Genomic DNA, 18,502 nt, shown 5'->3' on the forward strand with positions numbered 1-18,502 from the left:
CCTGATCTTAGAATTCCAGCCTCTAAAACTGTGAGAAATAAGTTTCTGTTGTTCATAAGTGACCCAGTCTGTGGTACTCTGTTACAGCTGCCCAAAGACACCGTGTAAACAGCACAGAGAGCCTGGGGTGGTTATTAGTATTGGACAAAATAGACCCATGACCAAAAGTACTACCAGAAACAAAGAGAGTCATTTTATAGTGGCAAAAGCGTTGATTCATCAGGAAGACCTAATAATCATAAATGTGTATGTGCCTAATAACAGAGCTTCAAAAATACATGAAGTAAAAACAAAGACTAAAAAGAAGAAACAGACAATTCCACAATATTAATAGATTTTAACACCCCACAGGAGATGGTCCAACAAGAGACAGAAAAAACAATGAAAATGTAATCTGAACATTATCGGACCACCTTGATCTAATTGATATTCACAGAATGTTAGAACCAGCAATAGCAGAATACACATTCCTTTCAAGTATACCTAGTGCTTTTGCAAGAATCATATGTCAATCCATGAAACATCTCTGAATCGAAATAAAATTATTGCAATCATAGGATATGTTCCTTGACCACAATAAAATAAAATTAAAATTACATATGGTCCCCAACTTTTGATGATTCCGCTTAAGATTTTCAACCTTGGGGCGCCCGGGTGGCTCAGTGGGTTAAAGCCTCTGCCTTCGGCTCGGGTCATGATCCTGGGGTCCTGGGATCGAGCCCCGCATCGAGCTCTCTGCTCAGCGGGGAGCCTGCTTCCTCCTCTTTCTCTGCCTGCCTCTCTGCCTACTTGTGTTCTCTCTCTGTCAAATAAATAAATAAAATCTTAAAAAAAAAAAAGATTTTCAACCTTATGGGGGCTCCTGGGTGGCTCAGTGGGTTGAAGCCGCTGCCTTCGGCTCAGGTCATGATCCCAGGGTCCTGGGATCGAGCCCCGCGTTGGGCTCTCTGCTCAGCAGGGAGCCTGCTTCCCTTCCCCTCTCTCTCTGCCTGCCTCTCTGCCTACTTGTGATCTCTGTCTGTCAAATAAATAAATAAAATCTTAAAAAAAAAGATTTTCAACCTTATGGTGTTGTGGAAGTGATATACATTCATTTGAAACTGTCATTTGAATTTTGATCTTTTCCTGGGCTAGTGCTATGTAGTCTGATTGTCTCTTATGATGCTGGACAGCAGCAGGGAGCCACAGCTCCCCGTCAGATCACAAAGGTCAATAACTGATCCACCTAGAATCATTTTGTACCATACGACCGTTCTGGTTTTCACTTTCGATATAGCAGTCAATAAATTACACAAGATATTAAATACTTTATTACAAATCAGGCTTTGTGTTAGATGGTATTCTCCCACCATAGGTTAATGTAAGTGTTTTTTGTTTTTTTTTTTTTTAAAGATTTTATTTATTTGACAGACACAACGAGCAGGGAACACAAGCAGTGGGAGAGGGAGAAGCAGGCTTCCCGACGAGCAGGGAGCCCAATGCGGGGCCCCATCCCAGGACCCTGGGATCATGACCTGAGCCGAAAACAGATGCCCAACTGAGTAAGCCACCCAGGCGCCCCTAATGTAAGTGTTCTAATAGGGTCAGCTAGGCAAAGCTATGATGTTAGGAGGTTAGGTGAGTTACATGCATTTTCCACTTAGTGGTATTTTCAACTTGTGACGGGTTTATGAGGTTGTAACCCTGTCATAAGTCAAGGAAGACCTGTACGATATCTAGAAAAACATCCCAAATTTTAAAATAGACAACTTCTAAATAATCCATGGGGCAAGAAACATCACAAGAAAAATTAGAAAATATTGAAAAGGAAAAGTAATGAATATACAACATATCAAAATTGGTACAATGCCACTAACGCAGTGCTTAGAGGAAATGTATGGGTTTATTTTTCTGAGTGTAGTGACACACAGTGTTACATTAGCTTCACATGGACAACATAGTGATGCAAGAAATCTATACGTTATGCTGTGTTCACTACAAGTCTAGCTACCCTCTGCCCCAATACCTCACTATTAACAACATCATTAGCTGTATTCCTTATACCATGACCTATTCATTCCGTATCTGGAAGCCTGTATCTCCCACTCCCTGTCACCTGTTTTGCCCAACCCTCCATCCCCCACCCATCCGTTTGTTCTCTGTATTTATAGGTCTGGTTCTGAAAAGGCTACATACTGTATGGTTCTACCTATATGACATTCTAGAAAAGGCAGATCTTCCTAACATTAAAATTCCATATGGTTTTTAGTAATACTGTTTGTAAATTTTCAGAAGTGGAGGACCAAGGCTTTATTTATTTCCACGCTTAGGAAGAAAGTAAGGAAGTTACCCCTTAAAAAGTCACTGAGTCTTTGGGAAACTTGGGTGCTCTTAGGGACCAAGAGTTTGGAAAAGCAAGAGTAAGGAAGTAAGCAGGGAGGACTTTGCTGACAGTTGCGCAGAGTAGAAATAAATTAGACGGGATGATGCTGGGGACCCTGAAGACAAATGTTTAGAGCAAGGAAGGAAGACTAGTGAATAGAGGAACGGCATGACTCAGATTGTGGAAGCGCGCACTGTGGAGTAAAACATACCAGAGGTTGGCTGGAGTTCTCTGGGGCTGCGGGTGCAGTGGCTGCCACAAGGCGGCGCTCTGACTACATCTACTTCGGTTTCCACTGTGCTTTTCATTGTCCCACTCCTCTCTCAGTCTTTAAGGGCTCTAACTAGAGGTCTGTCACACTCCAGCCATAGTCAGCCAGCCTATTATTAGTGCCAAGCCTTCCGCCTGGAGCAATGACAGTGTAAATTTCAGCAATGGCAGAAGGGGGACAAATACAGCTGTTGTGCATTTTAGAATAATTGCTTCAGGCCATTTGGAGACAGCTTTATAATAATGGCACTTATACAGACTTATACAATATTTCCCTTTTCTGTTTTACACCCCCCCTCAACACTCTGCAACATGAGTTTGTTAATCCGCTCATCTCATGAGTCTAGAATGATCTTCTCCCTAATTTTATTTGATTTTACTTTATTTATTTTTTAAAGCAAGAAGCATTTATTTGGGCAATTAGAATTACAAGTCAGAAGACAACAGATTCAGGTAGAAAGCTGGGTTCTGTCTGCTTCCCAGTTTTATAAAAGAAGGTACCATCCAGCCCTTTCATACCCCGTTCCTTCTGCTAGGAACTCCGCTCTCACTGCTCTCACCTAATTGACTGTCTTTTCCCAGCACAAATGCCATTTGTGAAAAACCTCTCCTCAGCCCACCCCAAGTCTGGCTCTTGTTTTTGCTTCCATTGTCCCCAGTTGACTCACCAACTAGCTTGTGTTCATCTCATTGCATTCTCAGTGTGTCTTACCTATCACCTTGAACTTGAAAAGTTCCTTGAACTTTTCTTCTCTTGTATTCTCCAGTGTCAGCCACAATTCCCCACACAGTGAGCAGATAAGCAGGTAAATAAATAAAGCAAGCTCTAACAGATCGAAGCCCTTGTCCCATCTTAAGTCCACAACTGGGTTGAAAATATCCAGACATGTAGACCTGAGCCTGTCTTCCTGGCTGCTATGGTTGACCACGACCTCTCCACAGAAAAGTTCTAAATGGGCCTACATGGAGAGTTTCTGGGTCCTGCACTGGGCCACAGATCAGGGAAGATGCCCAGAGCTGGCAAAGCAAGATGTCAAGGCCTATCATCTGTGCAGAAGGCCAGGACAACATGGATCACTGAGTCAGACTACCTGTCTGCCATTGTAGTCGAAGCTGTGTCCTGCAGCTGACGTAGTCAGAGCAATGGAAAGAAGCAGCAAACCTGTGATTCCATGTTCCTCTAGTTTGGGGGGGGCCTGTCTTGCGCCAGGTAACTGTGACACCCCTGAGTCTGAGGCACTCTCTTGAGAAAATCAAAGACGCATGAACTCCCTGTGTCTGTGTCCCACGTTTATACTTTGGCTGCTTTCTAGCTGGTTCTGGAGCACGCCAAATAAGAGCAGTCTTGCTCTGAAGACCCCGCCCATCCTTGGTGAGTTGGTGGCGAAAGAGTAGCATATTGGATGTGGCTGCGAAAAAGCTCGTCCTTTCTGGTGTCCTCTTTCTTGCATAAACCGAACTTCTTTTCTGCCCACCTGTTCCTTCTTCTCTCCCTCTCTCCCATCCTTCTCACATATTTAACAAGTACCACCACGTGCTGAGCTCTTTGCTGGAGATGCCAAGATGAATAAGGCACAGTGCTCTACCCTCAGGGAATTCACAGGATTCTGGAAGAAATAGGGAAGGAAATAAATAGTCTTAATTAAAAAACAATCATAATATAGTTGAATAAATGCTATCATATAGGAGGTATCTGTGAGGCCCTGGAGGTTCAACAAGAGGGCCGTGGTGCAGTAGCGGAGATCCGGTAGCCAGCTGGTGGGAGGAGCCCTCACCGGTAGCATCTGCTGATTTCTAAGTGGGGCAGACCTTCCCATCATGGCTGATTTCAAGCTACTAACCGGATGTCACTGAGCACAGAGTTGGGAAGGGATATCCACAGTTGGCTCTTTTGCTGAAGAAAGAGCCAGCTCTGGCATACAACCATGATTTCACCTCCCAAGACCCTGAGCGGAACATCCCTTCAAGCCATGCCTGGGTTTCTGACCTATAGAACCATGAGCTCATAAATGAGTTTTGGTTTAAGCTGCCAAGTGTTTGGTAATTTGTTATGTTGCCATAGAAACCTATAGAAACAGAGCCTATTATACAGAAGTGAAAACCGAAGCTTAGAAATGGTAAGCAATTTGACCAAGGCCATGAGCATCTAACAAGTGATGGAACAGGGAGGGAAAATGACATGTGTCAGACTCAGAAGCCTGGAAACTTACACCCGTGTTCTCTACTTACCATAGAAAACCGTGTCACATGGCCATGAAGGGCCAGAGTCGTGAGGGATACTATTCCTCGTTCATTCATTCATTCATTCATTCATTTTTAAGGACCAGATGTGCATTATTATTAAAGATGAAATTCTGAGCCAGAAGAAAATCAAATGTTGAGTGTGGCTTTGGACTTGAAGTGGTGGCCCAGTAGTTACCTTGATACTTATTTCAGAGGATAATGCTGTGGAGTAAAGAAATTTCATATGGAACTCTACTCATTAGATATTTGATTTTGGCTAGAGCATCCATTTCTACTTTTCTCCTCCAGCCTGACCAGATGTGCTGAGAAAATTTGGTTTCCCCCGAATATGTACATCTGTCAAAATTCCTGTCAATTTTAGCACGACTGCCAAGGGAGTGAACAAAGAGAGTTAGCGATTAACTTCAAAGAACTTTGTTGGAGAGGAATAAAGATATTTAAGGTCTATTTTGTGAACTAATTGCATTTGCATATTTATGGGATTTACTGATATAGCAGTAATTAAAAACTATTTAGTAGTCTTAAAGGACACATAACTCAGTTGCTGTTTGCATAATAAACACTTCCTTATTATGTTTGCATAATAAACCCTCTCCCCCGCCGCCTTCTAAAAGACACTGGTCCAACTAAGAGGTGTCATATCTTACTAGGAAATAATGGAGAAACAGAGTGCAAGGACTCATGGGAATGTGGGGAGGGGGGCTACTGAAGAAATACATCTCTAGGTACTCAATGGTAGGCCTGACCTAAACCGTGTTGAGGAAACAGTTGATTCAAACCTCAGATTAATGTCTTTCTTTTCCCAGCTGATATTTGAGAAGCCTGAATGCTGAGCTCCTGACAATTCCAATTTTTTATTTTAATACACTGATCTGCTTGAAGGACCTGAATGAAGTTCACTTCCCATTCATCTTTCCTAAAGAGCTGTCTAAGGGTGGGATAGTGGGGGTGAGATCCTTGAGTCATGGATGATAAGAAACAATGTGAGTAAAAAGTACTGTATTGAGAAAAGACAGTTTTCATGAAAAATTAAAGGTTGAACAGGGAAGAGATAGCAAATCTAAAGGCACTGAGTAAACAAACTACATCCAGACAGGGCAGTAAGGTCAGAAAAGGTACTATCTGAGCCTTCTGGTGATGCGGAGCAGGGTGGGCCATCAAGGAAAGATCAGGAAGCATCTGCATATAAACTATTTTGAGGACAAGTCACTCACACAAAACCTTTCCCATCTTGGCAGAATTCATCAGCCAATAAAGAGCTGTAATGGGCAGGATCACCAGACTGTTGTTAAATTAGCTAATGAAGGTCGTAATGTACCTGTATTACACATCATTAGCAATGGCCTTCCAGTAACAGATGGGGATATGAGGAAGTGAGAAGAAAAGGGAGGGGAAGCATGTCCCAGAAGGTTTGACACAGAGCCATGCTTACTAAAATGCGTGGCAAGAATGTAATGTTGATCATCATCTCAATTAAACCTTTGCATAAAGGCAAGCTTCCGTGTTGCCTTCCCATAGAAAGTGCTTTGTGCATGGATATGCTGCCTGTAGTTTGCCTTTCTCCCAATGGACAGGGCTGGGACCTTGATGGCCAGACCAATCCTTGGTGATGTTCTTTCTTGATAAAGTCCCATTTATCCGGCCATTCTCTCTAGAGGATATTTCTCAAACTTTCCATAACTTTGTATCAAATTTCCTCTACCAGATTACATTTTTGTTTTCTGAAATATTTTCAAATACACAGCAAGACTGGAAGAATAGTAGAATGAACCCCTCCCCCCCATATACACACACCATTTGAGAATAAACTGTCACCTGAGTACTTAGTGGGTGATTCTTACAAACAAGAACATCACATGATTTCAGCTCCATCAAAATCAGGGAATTAACATTGCTACATCGTTACCATCTAATCTACGCGCTCCAGTTTGAGTTTTAGGAATTCTTCCCAACATGTTCTTTGTAACAACAGGATCCAAGCCAGAATCACAGGTTATGCTGAGTCATCCTGTCTCTTTAATCTACTTCTGTGTGATATGGTTTCTCAGTCTTTCCTTAGCTTTCATAACTTTGACACTCTTGATGATATATGCCTGTTTTGTAGAATGTCCCACGGTATGGGGTTATCTGGTGTTGCCTCCTCGATAGATTCAAGTTTTGAATTTTTTGCCAGATGATAACAGAAATGCAGCTGTGTCTTCTCAATTCCTCCTATCTCTGCAGCACACAACTCCCATGATTGGTAATGTTAATTTTCATTGTTTGATTAAGGTGTTGTCTGCCAGATTTCTCCATGGAAAGTTTTTTTTTAAATCATTGTGATTAATGAGTATCTTGTGTAAGTGTCCTGTTTTTCATCACTTTCACCAACTAGTTTTTATCAGACACTGATGTTTCTTGAGTGAATAATTACTATGAAGATTCTAGCATTCCTTCTACATTTCTTAGTTGGCATTCTAACTTAAGGAAAAGCTGTCTCTTCTTTCCATTCATTCATTTAAATCTGCATGGACTTGTGGATTAGTATTTTATTTAGTGGGTTATAATTCTTCAGATCATTATTGATTTTAATGCTTGAATTGTCCCAGATTTGGCCAGTGGGAGACCCTTCAAGCTGATTATGCCCTTTTACCATATCCCTATTATTCTGTCTAGCACTTCTTTACTTTGTGATGCAATGAGATGTTCTAGGCTCTTCTTAACACTTCTCCTGTCCAGCCCAGAAATTGGTCATTTCTCTATTTCTTCCTTTTAAGTAGGTATGTTATTTAGAACTTAAGCTCTGGGTATTGGGTATACTCATTGCTACTGGGGTGTCCCTCCCCACAGACCCACTGGAAGACAGAGCTAGGGATGTATGTTTATAAGGACATGTGTACACACACACATTTACATCTGTGTTTATTTCCATTTTTAGCTAACATGTACTGAGAACCATAAGTTCTTACTGATACCTACAAAACCAATTCAGCACCATGGGTTTGTCCTAATTTTCTCCATTTCCATATTTGTAACTCCTGTCACCAATAGTAGGACACCAATCAGGCTACATTTTATTGGTAGATGAAAATTAAGACAAGAGCGTCAAAGATTCTAAACAAAGGGACTGCATAATTAGTAGAACAGGGATCAGGTATGTATGTTTCTCCTCAGTTTGCTCTGTGTAACTCATCTCAGTGCTGTGCCTCTACAGTCCCACTTATAGAAGAAGCAGACGTGGGAAATGGTATGAAATTTAGTTTTTGTTTCTAGAGCATCTGGCGTGTCTACCAGTGGCAGATAGAGTTATATAGAATCATGCTTCTTTTTCCTTAATAATGAAGAGTGGATGGGTACTCGATCAAAAAGTGAAAGGAAAATTTTATTGAATGATGTTAAACATTAGTAGCTCTCATCTTCAGTAAGCCTGGAATCATCCTCTCATACACAGTTACTTTCTGAATTGTACGCAGGGACAATTGAAGAGACACTCCCATTTATCAAAAATCAATGTTTCTTTTAATTAAAGGGGCTTAGGAAAAACAAAAAGCACTTTCCCTGTATTGTTAGCAGTTGTCCTTCATTGGACAATACCAGGTTTCCATTAGCTTTGTGTAATTCCAGAGTCCAATAACCACTGTCAAATGCTGAAGATGTAACCTCATAAGTCTGATTTAGAACAGCTATTTAGATCTCAATTATTAATGAAATTAGTGTCCTGAATGTCAGCAAGAGCACTGCCTTAGGTAAAGGCTGTAAAGGAAATCATATTAGTGTGGAATTTCCTCTCCTTAGGGGCTCCTCTTAGATTACATTATTCACTTAGCTATCTCCCGTCAGGGAAATTGAAATGTTGGCCATGATCTGAGACTGGGGCAGAACCAAATGGAGAAGTTAAGGGGTATCTCAATGGCATCGATTCCAAAACATTTGCCTGGTGCCGGCGTTGCCATTGGTCCGGTTTAATGTTTACAAAATAGCACCAGCACGGACAGCAGACACTGGCCAAGACAGAAGAATGGAGTGAAGAGGAGGCCCTTTAGGAAAAATTGAGTGCAGCCCATCCAATAGGCAAGTTTGCATGTCTCCTCTTTGGGCCGAGCCCGAGAACACTGGCAGGTGCCATGGCTTTCCTGTGGCTCTTCATCCTGGTGGCTGCCTCAGGTGGGTCCTTTTAATGATTTAACTTTCAGCCCGGAATATTAACTTTCAAAAGCTAGAGACAGTATTTTTCTACCTGGTGCTGTATAACTCCTTACAAGTGTTCGTTTTTACTTAGCATCTGTAAAGCACCAGTCCTGCAAAGCGACGTGGAGCCCGGTGATTTGTTATGTCTTTGCTCCTACAATTACAGATCTGTAAATACAAACGGAGTCACACAGTGGGGCTCTTGACACACAGCTGAAAATATGCTGGAAATGTTATAGCTGTTTGATAAAGCTTCTCCAGAAATCAAGCTCTCTTTGTGGCAATTTACATCGAGAGTTTAGGGCATTCCTTATTCAGATTTGCTTTTGTGTCTGAATAATAGATTTTTATTATCCCAAACAGTCTTGGCTTCGTTATAAGCTTTTGGTAGCCCAGAGAGTTTCCTGGATACAGCTTGTCTGAAGACACCTGCGTATTGTTTTGGTATTACAGGTCTCACCCAGCCATGCAAAGTCTGTGTAGGTGATGAATATATCTCCAGAGACAACTACTAGAAACTTGTATGTTTTTAATGTACATTTCCCCTTAAGATACTTTAAAAATTAATATAGCCTTCTGAATTTCTAGAACTAAGTTTTTGTGGTATGAGTATTAACTCCACTGAATTGGGCCATTTGTGTTAAGATCCAATAGATTCTTAAAAAAACACACACACAGATCAAGAATATATGTTGATGCTGGTGTTCCCCCAGTACCCCCACTTTCTTGAGGGGTGTCCTCGAGCTCATATCTCAGAGTTTCCATGTTTTAAAATATAACTGGAAGTGGAATGAGTCAATTACTGAGATGAGGCAGGAATTTGGTAGCCCAGCAGCTGGAAATGATTTTTTTATTGGGTAGAGAAGAAAAATAGCCACTTATCATTAAAATAGGAGAATCCTGAATGTTGGACTTAAAGGATAAAAGCATATCTTAATTATAAAAATGAAAACAGGAAATTTCATTAAATGCCAAATGGGTTTCTTAGCAGAAAATAATTGTGAACATTAAGCTAAGTAAGATAAAATAGAAAAATAAAAGGTAAGGAAAAGAAAGAAAATCTTCTTAATGTCTATTTCTAATGTTTTGTATTATGCTTGATTTTTGTTCTAAATGTGACAGAAAGTGTGCTTTAATGGTGTCTAGTAATCAGTGCTTGACCATAAATTATACTGGAGACATGTGTTGCAGAAAAAGCTGCCCTTTGGAATTTTTGCTGGGTTATTATCAAGATGACTTGTAAATACAAGAGCAGTAAACCAACCACCAATTTAAGGCCACTGCCTGATGGCAGTGTCCTGGGCAAGAGCCTAGATTAAGAGACCTGTTTAGTTCCTACTGCACTACTCACCAGCCATGTGACCCTGAACAAGCCAATTAATCTATTAGAGATTGAGTTTTCCTGTAAGTTAAATGCTTATTTTGTATATTGTGGTGATCAAATAAGATAGCATTGTGAAATTGTAAGGTGCAATGCTAATAGAAGATATTTTTGACCCAAAAACACACATACACAGAAAATAACAGTAGGCTGTTTCTGCCCAGTGATGTACACCATGCAACATGTCGGTTTCCTTTTGGAGGGCCACTCACTTCCATCCCTAATATTCTCAGGGAGCCAGCTCAGTGTAATGTCACAGTAAGGAGCTTGGGCTTTGGATCCAGTCCAGCCTCTTCATTTGCAAGCTGTAGGACTTTGGGTGGTCCTAAGCTCACTAAGCCTCTAGTCTGTCACCTGTAGTGAGGTGGACTCCTCATGGGGCTGAAGAGTACCTGTCTCATAAGGCTGTTGTAAAAGCCAAAGGAGTCGTTCGTGTAAAATGCCCTAAGCCCAGTGCCTGACACGCAGCATGTATTCAGCCAGATTTGGGAATTCAGTAGACCACACCCCTAAATCTCATTCCTCCTGCAATTTCTCAGATGTGTGTGTAACTCTTTTATACTCCCAAAGCTGACATACTAAGTGAGAACAGCTCTTTTCATCACAGTGCCCAGAACTCTTTAAGATAGAATTCGTCAAAGCAAGGAAAACAAAGGAAAAATTCTATTGTATTCTTATCTTTAAAAAAAAAAAATCTCTGCCCCTAAAAGTGCTTTATAGCTCAGTCCCTGACACATTCCACTTTCTAGAAATCTTACAAGTGAATTATTTGGAGCCAATTATTAGCATCCATAGAGGCCGCGTTAACGAGGAATCTTCCCTGGGTCTGTGGATAGCTTCCATCAGTGTCTGTTGAAACATCACTGAACTGTGAGTCATTTAGTGCTTGTGTGAATGTCACATTAGCTTTCAAGGGGCATAATTTACTGTTAATTAATGGTCACTTAAATCCGTAATCTCTCTCCTGTAATTGATCTTTCTCCTCAGGCAAATTTGCATTCATAGTAGAAATGTAATTTATTATTTCTTCCCATTTTAAACAAAGAACTCTTTACCCTTATAGTTTATTTAAGCATACTTTCATTTCCTTCTTATTTTTCCTCCTATTGTTGCTCGTTTCTCTGTTGTTCCTAGTTCTAGATTCTAGAACTTTCTCTTTTTACCCAAAGGCTTTGACACGTCCTGGAAAATATGTTTATCCATAGGAGACGTATGGATTGTTTCCTAGAAAAGACAGCAGAAGGGAATTTGAGTCTTAATAGCAGAGGGTATAGGGAAAACACATTCATTTCCCAGAATTCTGTTTTAATTCTGTCTCAGATAGTTTCCTGTATCGAAACATGCACATTTCAGTGTTTCCCCAACTGGGACTTGAATTGGGAGCTTCCAAGCGAGGTGAAAGTGAAGTTGCCCAGAGCGAAGTTCACAGGAAAAGCGCCAGACCGGCTTCGCTTTGTGCCCCTGACTTCCCTCCCCTGGGGTACACCAGCAAGAAATGGTCTCAGGTAGAGAGAGTCACAGCACATTTTTTTCACAATCACGGTTCACAAAAACCCTGAAAATGATGCTCGATGCATGCCACCTACCTTGGTCCTCCACGCCTGAATAGCAGATGCCATTTGGGGCATCTCCGTGGGTGAATAGTTAGGGAGTTAGAATGCTCGTTAGCTTCGCAGTTCTGGTGGTCATGAGAGTGAATATTCCACTGCCCACAGTGACTCTGCATTGCACCCCCGGCATCGTCGTTAGCATTTTGGTCACAGTGACACTGATAAATCATGGAAATTGCCGTCTGTGGCGGCAGGTGACACGACATCATTCATAAAGAAATGGGTATAAACAGGACTGTCACACAGGGAGAAGATATCTCATTTACAGTCTCCTGCCGGATCCCGCATACCTTGAGCAGCTCATCAAAATAACTGTCAAAACCACTGAGAGGTGAGGTGAATTCACGCTCAGGACACTACAGATAGATTTCACTCACGCACTGTGGCAGGAGGCGTGCAATTTGCTCCAGTCCAATGACTTAGCGAAGCTTTGAATCCCCCAGGAGGTGGCAAAGCTTGTGAGCAAAATATCTTTCTCAATTCAGAGGAAGCCTTCACAAATTTGTCACTTCCAATTGTTGGTGCTCATTTCTCTTGCTTCTTTTCCTCTGGCCTCCCCTGCCTCAACACCAGTCACTGCTCCTCTACAAATCAGGATTCCCAGGCCATAAAGAATGGTTGTTCTCTGGAAACAGAAAGAATTTTCCCAAAACGAAGATCTCATTTTCTGACAAGTGTGTTTTATTTAAAGACAGTTGAGTGAGAAAAGAGGGTTTTTTTTTTTTATTGTTGTTGTTTTTAGGAGAAAAGTATGAATTGGAATCTTGTTAATCCCATTACGTAGGAATTTTTGGGTTTACTGGTTTGTCCGTGTTTCTGCGTGAATTTCCTATTTAACTGTTGAATTACAAATGAAAAACATTAAAGTCAAGGAGGAGATCACTTTTGATTAAGTGTATGGGAAGGTTTGTTTTGTTTTGTTTTTTCCCTGTGTTTTAGAAGGGGGTGATACTGGAAGACAGGATTCTGTCTCCAAGATGCATGAATGCTGTGAAAATAGAATTGTAGGTGCGGTTTGGATCCTTGGAGATCCGAGTTGACTTACTGAGCATTACAATGAGCTGTCTTTATTGGGCAGTCAGGTCATCAGCTTACTTTAAAGTAAGCGTCTGCCAAAGAGCCCACTGGCTGACTGTGAACTTCAGGAAATTGGGGTAAGCTGAAAACCGTATTCTGCCAGGACCCACCAAATCCTCAACGGTCAGAGATCCCCTTGAGATGCTAAGCTCCTCTTATTTTCCTCCTCATGATGCCAGTTTTGTTTTTCAGAAACCCTAGCCATGGACATGCCTCATCCCACGAACCCTGCTCTGTATCGTCTCACCAAGCACCTGCTACAGAAATATCACAAGGCAGTGAGGCCAGTTCACGACTGGACTGAGGCCACCACGGTGTATCTGGATGTGCTTGTCCACGCCGTTTTGGATGTGGTGAGCACCATCTTACCCCTACCGATCCCAGTTACCTGTTTGTAACAGCACCTACTGTTTACATGGGAGCCTGGTTGAGCTGGTAGGGAAGTTGACCTGGACTCGTGTTAGCAGTGAGCAGTGAGCATGAGGTAAAACACTTACTAGGCAAACCATGCTTTCTAGTCCCCGACTTGCAATGTGAGAAGCAGAGCAACTAGAAATAGGAGTTTCATGGAATTAAGAGGTTTTAAAAATTGTGGTCACAGACCACTGTACATATTTTATGAGTTTGCTGAAACCAAAAAAAAAAAAAAAAGGTATTTTTTTTTTTTTCCCCTATAGCTCACATTTCTTAGGGACAAGTAGTAAATTTCAGAAAAACATCTACCACTTATTACCTGAAATTGAGAAAAAGAGAAAAACGTGTTCTGGTACTTTGAGTTTATACCCAAGGTGTTTACTAAGGGTGGTGAGGGAAGATTTGCTTATATAGCTATCTTCTATATCTAGAAAGTGGGTTGTTGTGGGAATTAAATGAGAGAATACATGGAAACCAGTTACCAGAGGTCTTAGTAGGTCCTCCATAAATGATGGCTTATCCTTGCTTCCTCTTTCTCCTCTTTTCTTAATCACAAAGTCTTCAGTATCAATAGGTCCCAGATTTATATTGATTTTTCTTAAGAGCAGACTTTACTGAACTTGTTTGTTAATGTAGTTTAATATCTTTTTTCAATTTACTTCTCAAAACTTGTTTTTCTAATTGAGGTATACACGTGTTGAAACGCACAGATCTTAGGTATACAGTCTAATGAGTTTTGGTAACTGGATGCATGCACAGAATCCATACCCCTATCAATATAACAAATATTTCCATCACCCCAGGAAGACCCCTCATTGACTTCTCAGCCAATCCCCATCTCTCCATCCACAGAGACAATCACTGTTCCCATTACTTTCATCATAGATTATTTTTGCCGTTTCTAGAATTTCATATGAATGAAATGTTATTGTGTGTCCTCTACTGTGTCTGGATTTTTCATGTTTTTGAGGTTCACTCATGTTGGGTTTACCAGTAGTTTTTCTTTTTTATTGGTGAATAGTATTTGGTTATGGTTATACCATGATTTGTTTATATCCATTCTTTCTTTTTTCTTAAGGAGAGAGCACAAGAGCGTATGGTCAGGGGGTTGGGCGTGGGTGGAGAGGCGGAGGGAGAGGGAAAGAGAGAATCTTAAGCAGGCTCCATGCCCCGCACAGAGCCCAACACGGGGCTCAGTCTCCCAACCCTGAAATCATGACCTCAGCTGAAATTAAGAGTTGGACACTCAACCTACTGAGCCACCCAGGTACCCCTGTTCATCCATTCATATGCTGATAGACATTTGGGTTGTTTCCAGTGTTGGGATATTATTAATAACACTGCTATACAAGCCTTTTTATGTACATGTTTTTATTTCTTAGGTAAAACCTAGAAGTGGAAGAATTGGCTCAGACAGGTGTACCCTTATTGAGAATCTGCAAGGCTAATTTACAAAGTCGTTGTGTATTTTACACTCCCATGAGTCAGATAGTCGAGTTCCCATTGCTCCCCATTCTCATCGGTATTTGGTGTTATCAGTCTTATTTTTAGCCATTCTGTTGAGGGTATAATGGTATTTCACTAAGGTTTTACTTTAAATTTCTCTGATGGCTTGTGACCAGGAATTCTCTTCCATGTGCCTTTTGGCTACTTACATATCTTTCTTTGTGAAGTAGCTTTTTAAGTCTTTTCCTTTTTTTTTTCCCTTTTAAATTATGTTGTTGGTCTTTTTGTTATAGACTTATAGGCATTGTTTATATATTGTCATACTTATACATTGCAAATACTTATTACCAATCTCTGACTTGTCTGCTCATTCTCTTAAAGGGTCTTATGGTGACCAGAGATCTTAAAGTTTAACGAGGTCCATTGTAAATCAATTATTTAGTTGTGGTTAGTGCTTTCTGGGTACTAAGACACCTTCAATACTTCCAAGTTCACAGACATATTTTCCTGTATTTTCTGTCAGAAGATTTATAGTTCTTAGTTTCTTAGATTTCGTCCTAGGATCTATTAAGAATTAATCTTTGTGATGGTGTGAGGCACGGGTCAAAGTTTTTGTTGTTTTTGTGTGTTGTTCCAGTTTGGTTTTTTGCATTCAGACAGGAGTTGAAAAGGCTTTTCTCTCACCATTGATTTGCTTGGTGCCTTGGTTGAAAATTAGATTGACTGATAAGTGTTGGGCTATTTCTCTTGAAATCAGGCAATGTGAGTCCTTTCCATTTCTACATCAATTTTATAATTACCTTGTCAGCTTCTTTAAAAAAAAAAAAACTGCTGGGAGTTTTTTTAGGATAGTGTGGGATCTGCAGAGTAATTTAGGGGAGAATTGACATCTTAATAAATATTCCAGTTTTTAAATATGTTCTCTCTATTTATTTGGGTCTTCAGCACTGTTTTATAATTTCCAATGTAGAAGCTTTACGTATATTTCTATTAAACGTATCCCAAAGTATTTTTGCTGCTATAAATATTACTTGAAAATTTTTATTTTCTATTTGTTATTGTTATAGATAAATATTAATTTTGCATGTTGACTTTGTATACTGTGGTCTTGCTAAATTCACTTGTTAATTTTGGTAGTTTTTTGGTAGATCAGTATTGTCTACATATACAATCATGTCATCTGCAGATAGTTTTACTTCTTCCTTTCTAATCTGTGTATACTCTTTATTTTTTCATTGTCATGTTGTATTGCCTAAGACCGCTCCTACAATTTAACAGAAATAGTGAGAGTAGAGACATCCTTGTTTATTCCCATTCTTAGGGGAAATTTTTTCACCATTAAGTATGATGTCAGTTATAGCTTTTTTATCAATGTTCTTTATAAGGTTGAGGAAGTTCCTTCTTATCTATTGTACACTAAGAGTTTTATTTTGTTTTTTTAAATCATGAAAGAATATTGAATTACATCTAATGTTTTTTCTCCATCTATTTGGATGATCAGATAATTCTTCTGTTTTATGCAGTTAAAAGAGTGAATTATTTTGATTGTTTTTTCAAAAGTTAAAATGTCCTTGTATTCCTAAGATAAACTCCATTTAATCTTAATATATTATCCTTTTTATATATTTCTGGATTTAAATACCTACTTAATATAGATTGCATCTATGTTAATGAAGCATATTAGGCAATAGTTTTTATTTCTTGTAATGTACATGTCTTGTTTTGGTATCAGGGTTATGTTGGCCTTAATAAAACCAGTAAAATGTCTTCCGCTTCAATTTTCTGTAACAGTTGTGTGATATGGATATTTTTCTTTCTTAACATTTGATAGAATTCACCAGTAAAATCACCTAGGACTGGAGTTTTCTTGGTAAGAAGATACTCAAATGTGAATTCATTTTCATTAACATATATAAGAATGTTCCAATTTTCTATTTCTTCTTGTGTTGCTTTTAATAATTTGTGTTTTTCAAGGAATTTATCTATTTATCCAAGTTGTCAAATTTGTTTATAATATTGCCTTTTATATCCTCATGTGGGTAATTTGTGTTTTCTTTTATTTTCCCTTGACCAATATTGGGAAAGTTTTGTTAATTTTACTTATTTTTTTTCCAAAAAACCAAATACTCATTTTGAATTTAATTTGTTGTTTATTTCACTGATATCTGCTCTTATCTTTACTTAATTTATTTCTTTTAATTTGTTTTTCTTTACCTACTTTCTTAAAGTAGAAGCTAAGATCATCGATTTTAAACCTTTCTTTTTCTAATTTTAGCGTTTATACTATCTCTAATCACTGCTTTAACTGTATCCCACAAAATTTTGAAGCATTTAAAATTGAAACATAAATTACACAAAATGAAACATCTTTTTGAAGCTGATCTCTTCCCCCTGGCCCCCAATACCTGGCAACCAGTGATCTTATCTTTCTCACTATAGTTTTGCCTTTCCAGAAAGCCATATAAATGAAATCCTATGGAATTTGCCCTTTGTTTTGGCTTCTTGGGTGTGGCATCATGTCTCGGAGATCACACGTGAGTTGCTGTAGGGTCAGTAGCATTCCACTGTGCAAGAACGTGTACTGCAACTGGCTTATATGTTTACCAGGTGTTGGACACGTGGGTTATTTCCAATGTGGGGAAATCATGAGTAAAGCCACTAGACACAGTTGCAAATAGTTTTCACTTATTTTGGATAAATACTTAGATGTAGGCTTGCTGAGTTGTATGATAAGCCCGTATTTAGCTTTACAAGATACTTCTAAACTGTTTCCCATAGTGGTTGCCTCGTTTTGCATTCCCCCTGGGATGCAGGGGGTTTCTTCCACGTCATTGCCAGCACTTGATATAGTCAGTATTTCTAAATTTTAACCATCCTGGTAGATTTGTGATGGTACCTCCCTGTGGTTTTTAACTTTTGTTTCACGGAAGACTAATGACATTGAATATCTTTCTCTGTGTTAATTTACCAATTGGTATCTTTTTGGTAAAGGGCTCAAATCTTTCACCCATTTTCAAAACAGTGTTGTTCATTATCTTATTGAGTTGCAGGAGTTCTTTATATATTTTGGGTCTATTTCTGGACTCCATTTTGTCCAACTAATCAATGTTTCTCCCGACACCAGCCCACTGTCTCAATTACTGCAGCATTACAGAAGTCTTGAAATTAGAGTATGCCTTCCAGCCTTCTTCTGTTTCAAAATCATTTTGACTTTTCCAGGTCCTTTGCATTTCCATATAAACTTTAAAATCAATTTCTTTTTTAAAAAAGTGCTGGAATTTTTGGGGGGATTACATTAAATCTATCAGTCAATTTGAGGACAGTCAGCATTTTAATAATAGTCTTGTAATCCGTGAGCACATTTTAGTTCTCCATTTATTTAGTTCTTCAATTTTTCCTAGTAATATTTAGTAGTTGTCAGTGTTTTATACATATTTGGTTAAATGTATCCCTAAGTATTTCACAATTTTGGTACTATTATAATGATATTTTATTTTATTTTTATAAATGATATTTTTAAATGAATCTGTT

General features: G+C 39.4%; 1 protein-coding gene across 1 annotated transcript in view; it reads left to right on the plus strand.

Annotated features, from left to right (window-relative positions):
- Positions 1-18,502, plus strand: part of HTR3B (5-hydroxytryptamine receptor 3B) — a 39,836-nt gene that overhangs the window by 3,998 nt on the left and 17,336 nt on the right. Inside the window, exon 3 of the mRNA XM_032838415.1 lies at positions 13,304-13,464. Coding sequence (XP_032694306.1) covers positions 13,304-13,464 — 161 coding nt within the window. The remainder of the gene's footprint in view (positions 1-13,303; positions 13,465-18,502) is intronic.

Source organism: Lontra canadensis, unplaced genomic scaffold, assembly GCF_010015895.1.
Source record: "Lontra canadensis isolate GAN:19392208 unplaced genomic scaffold, GSC_riverotter_1.0 scaffold104, whole genome shotgun sequence".
Taxonomy (NCBI): Eukaryota; Metazoa; Chordata; class Mammalia; order Carnivora; family Mustelidae; genus Lontra; species Lontra canadensis.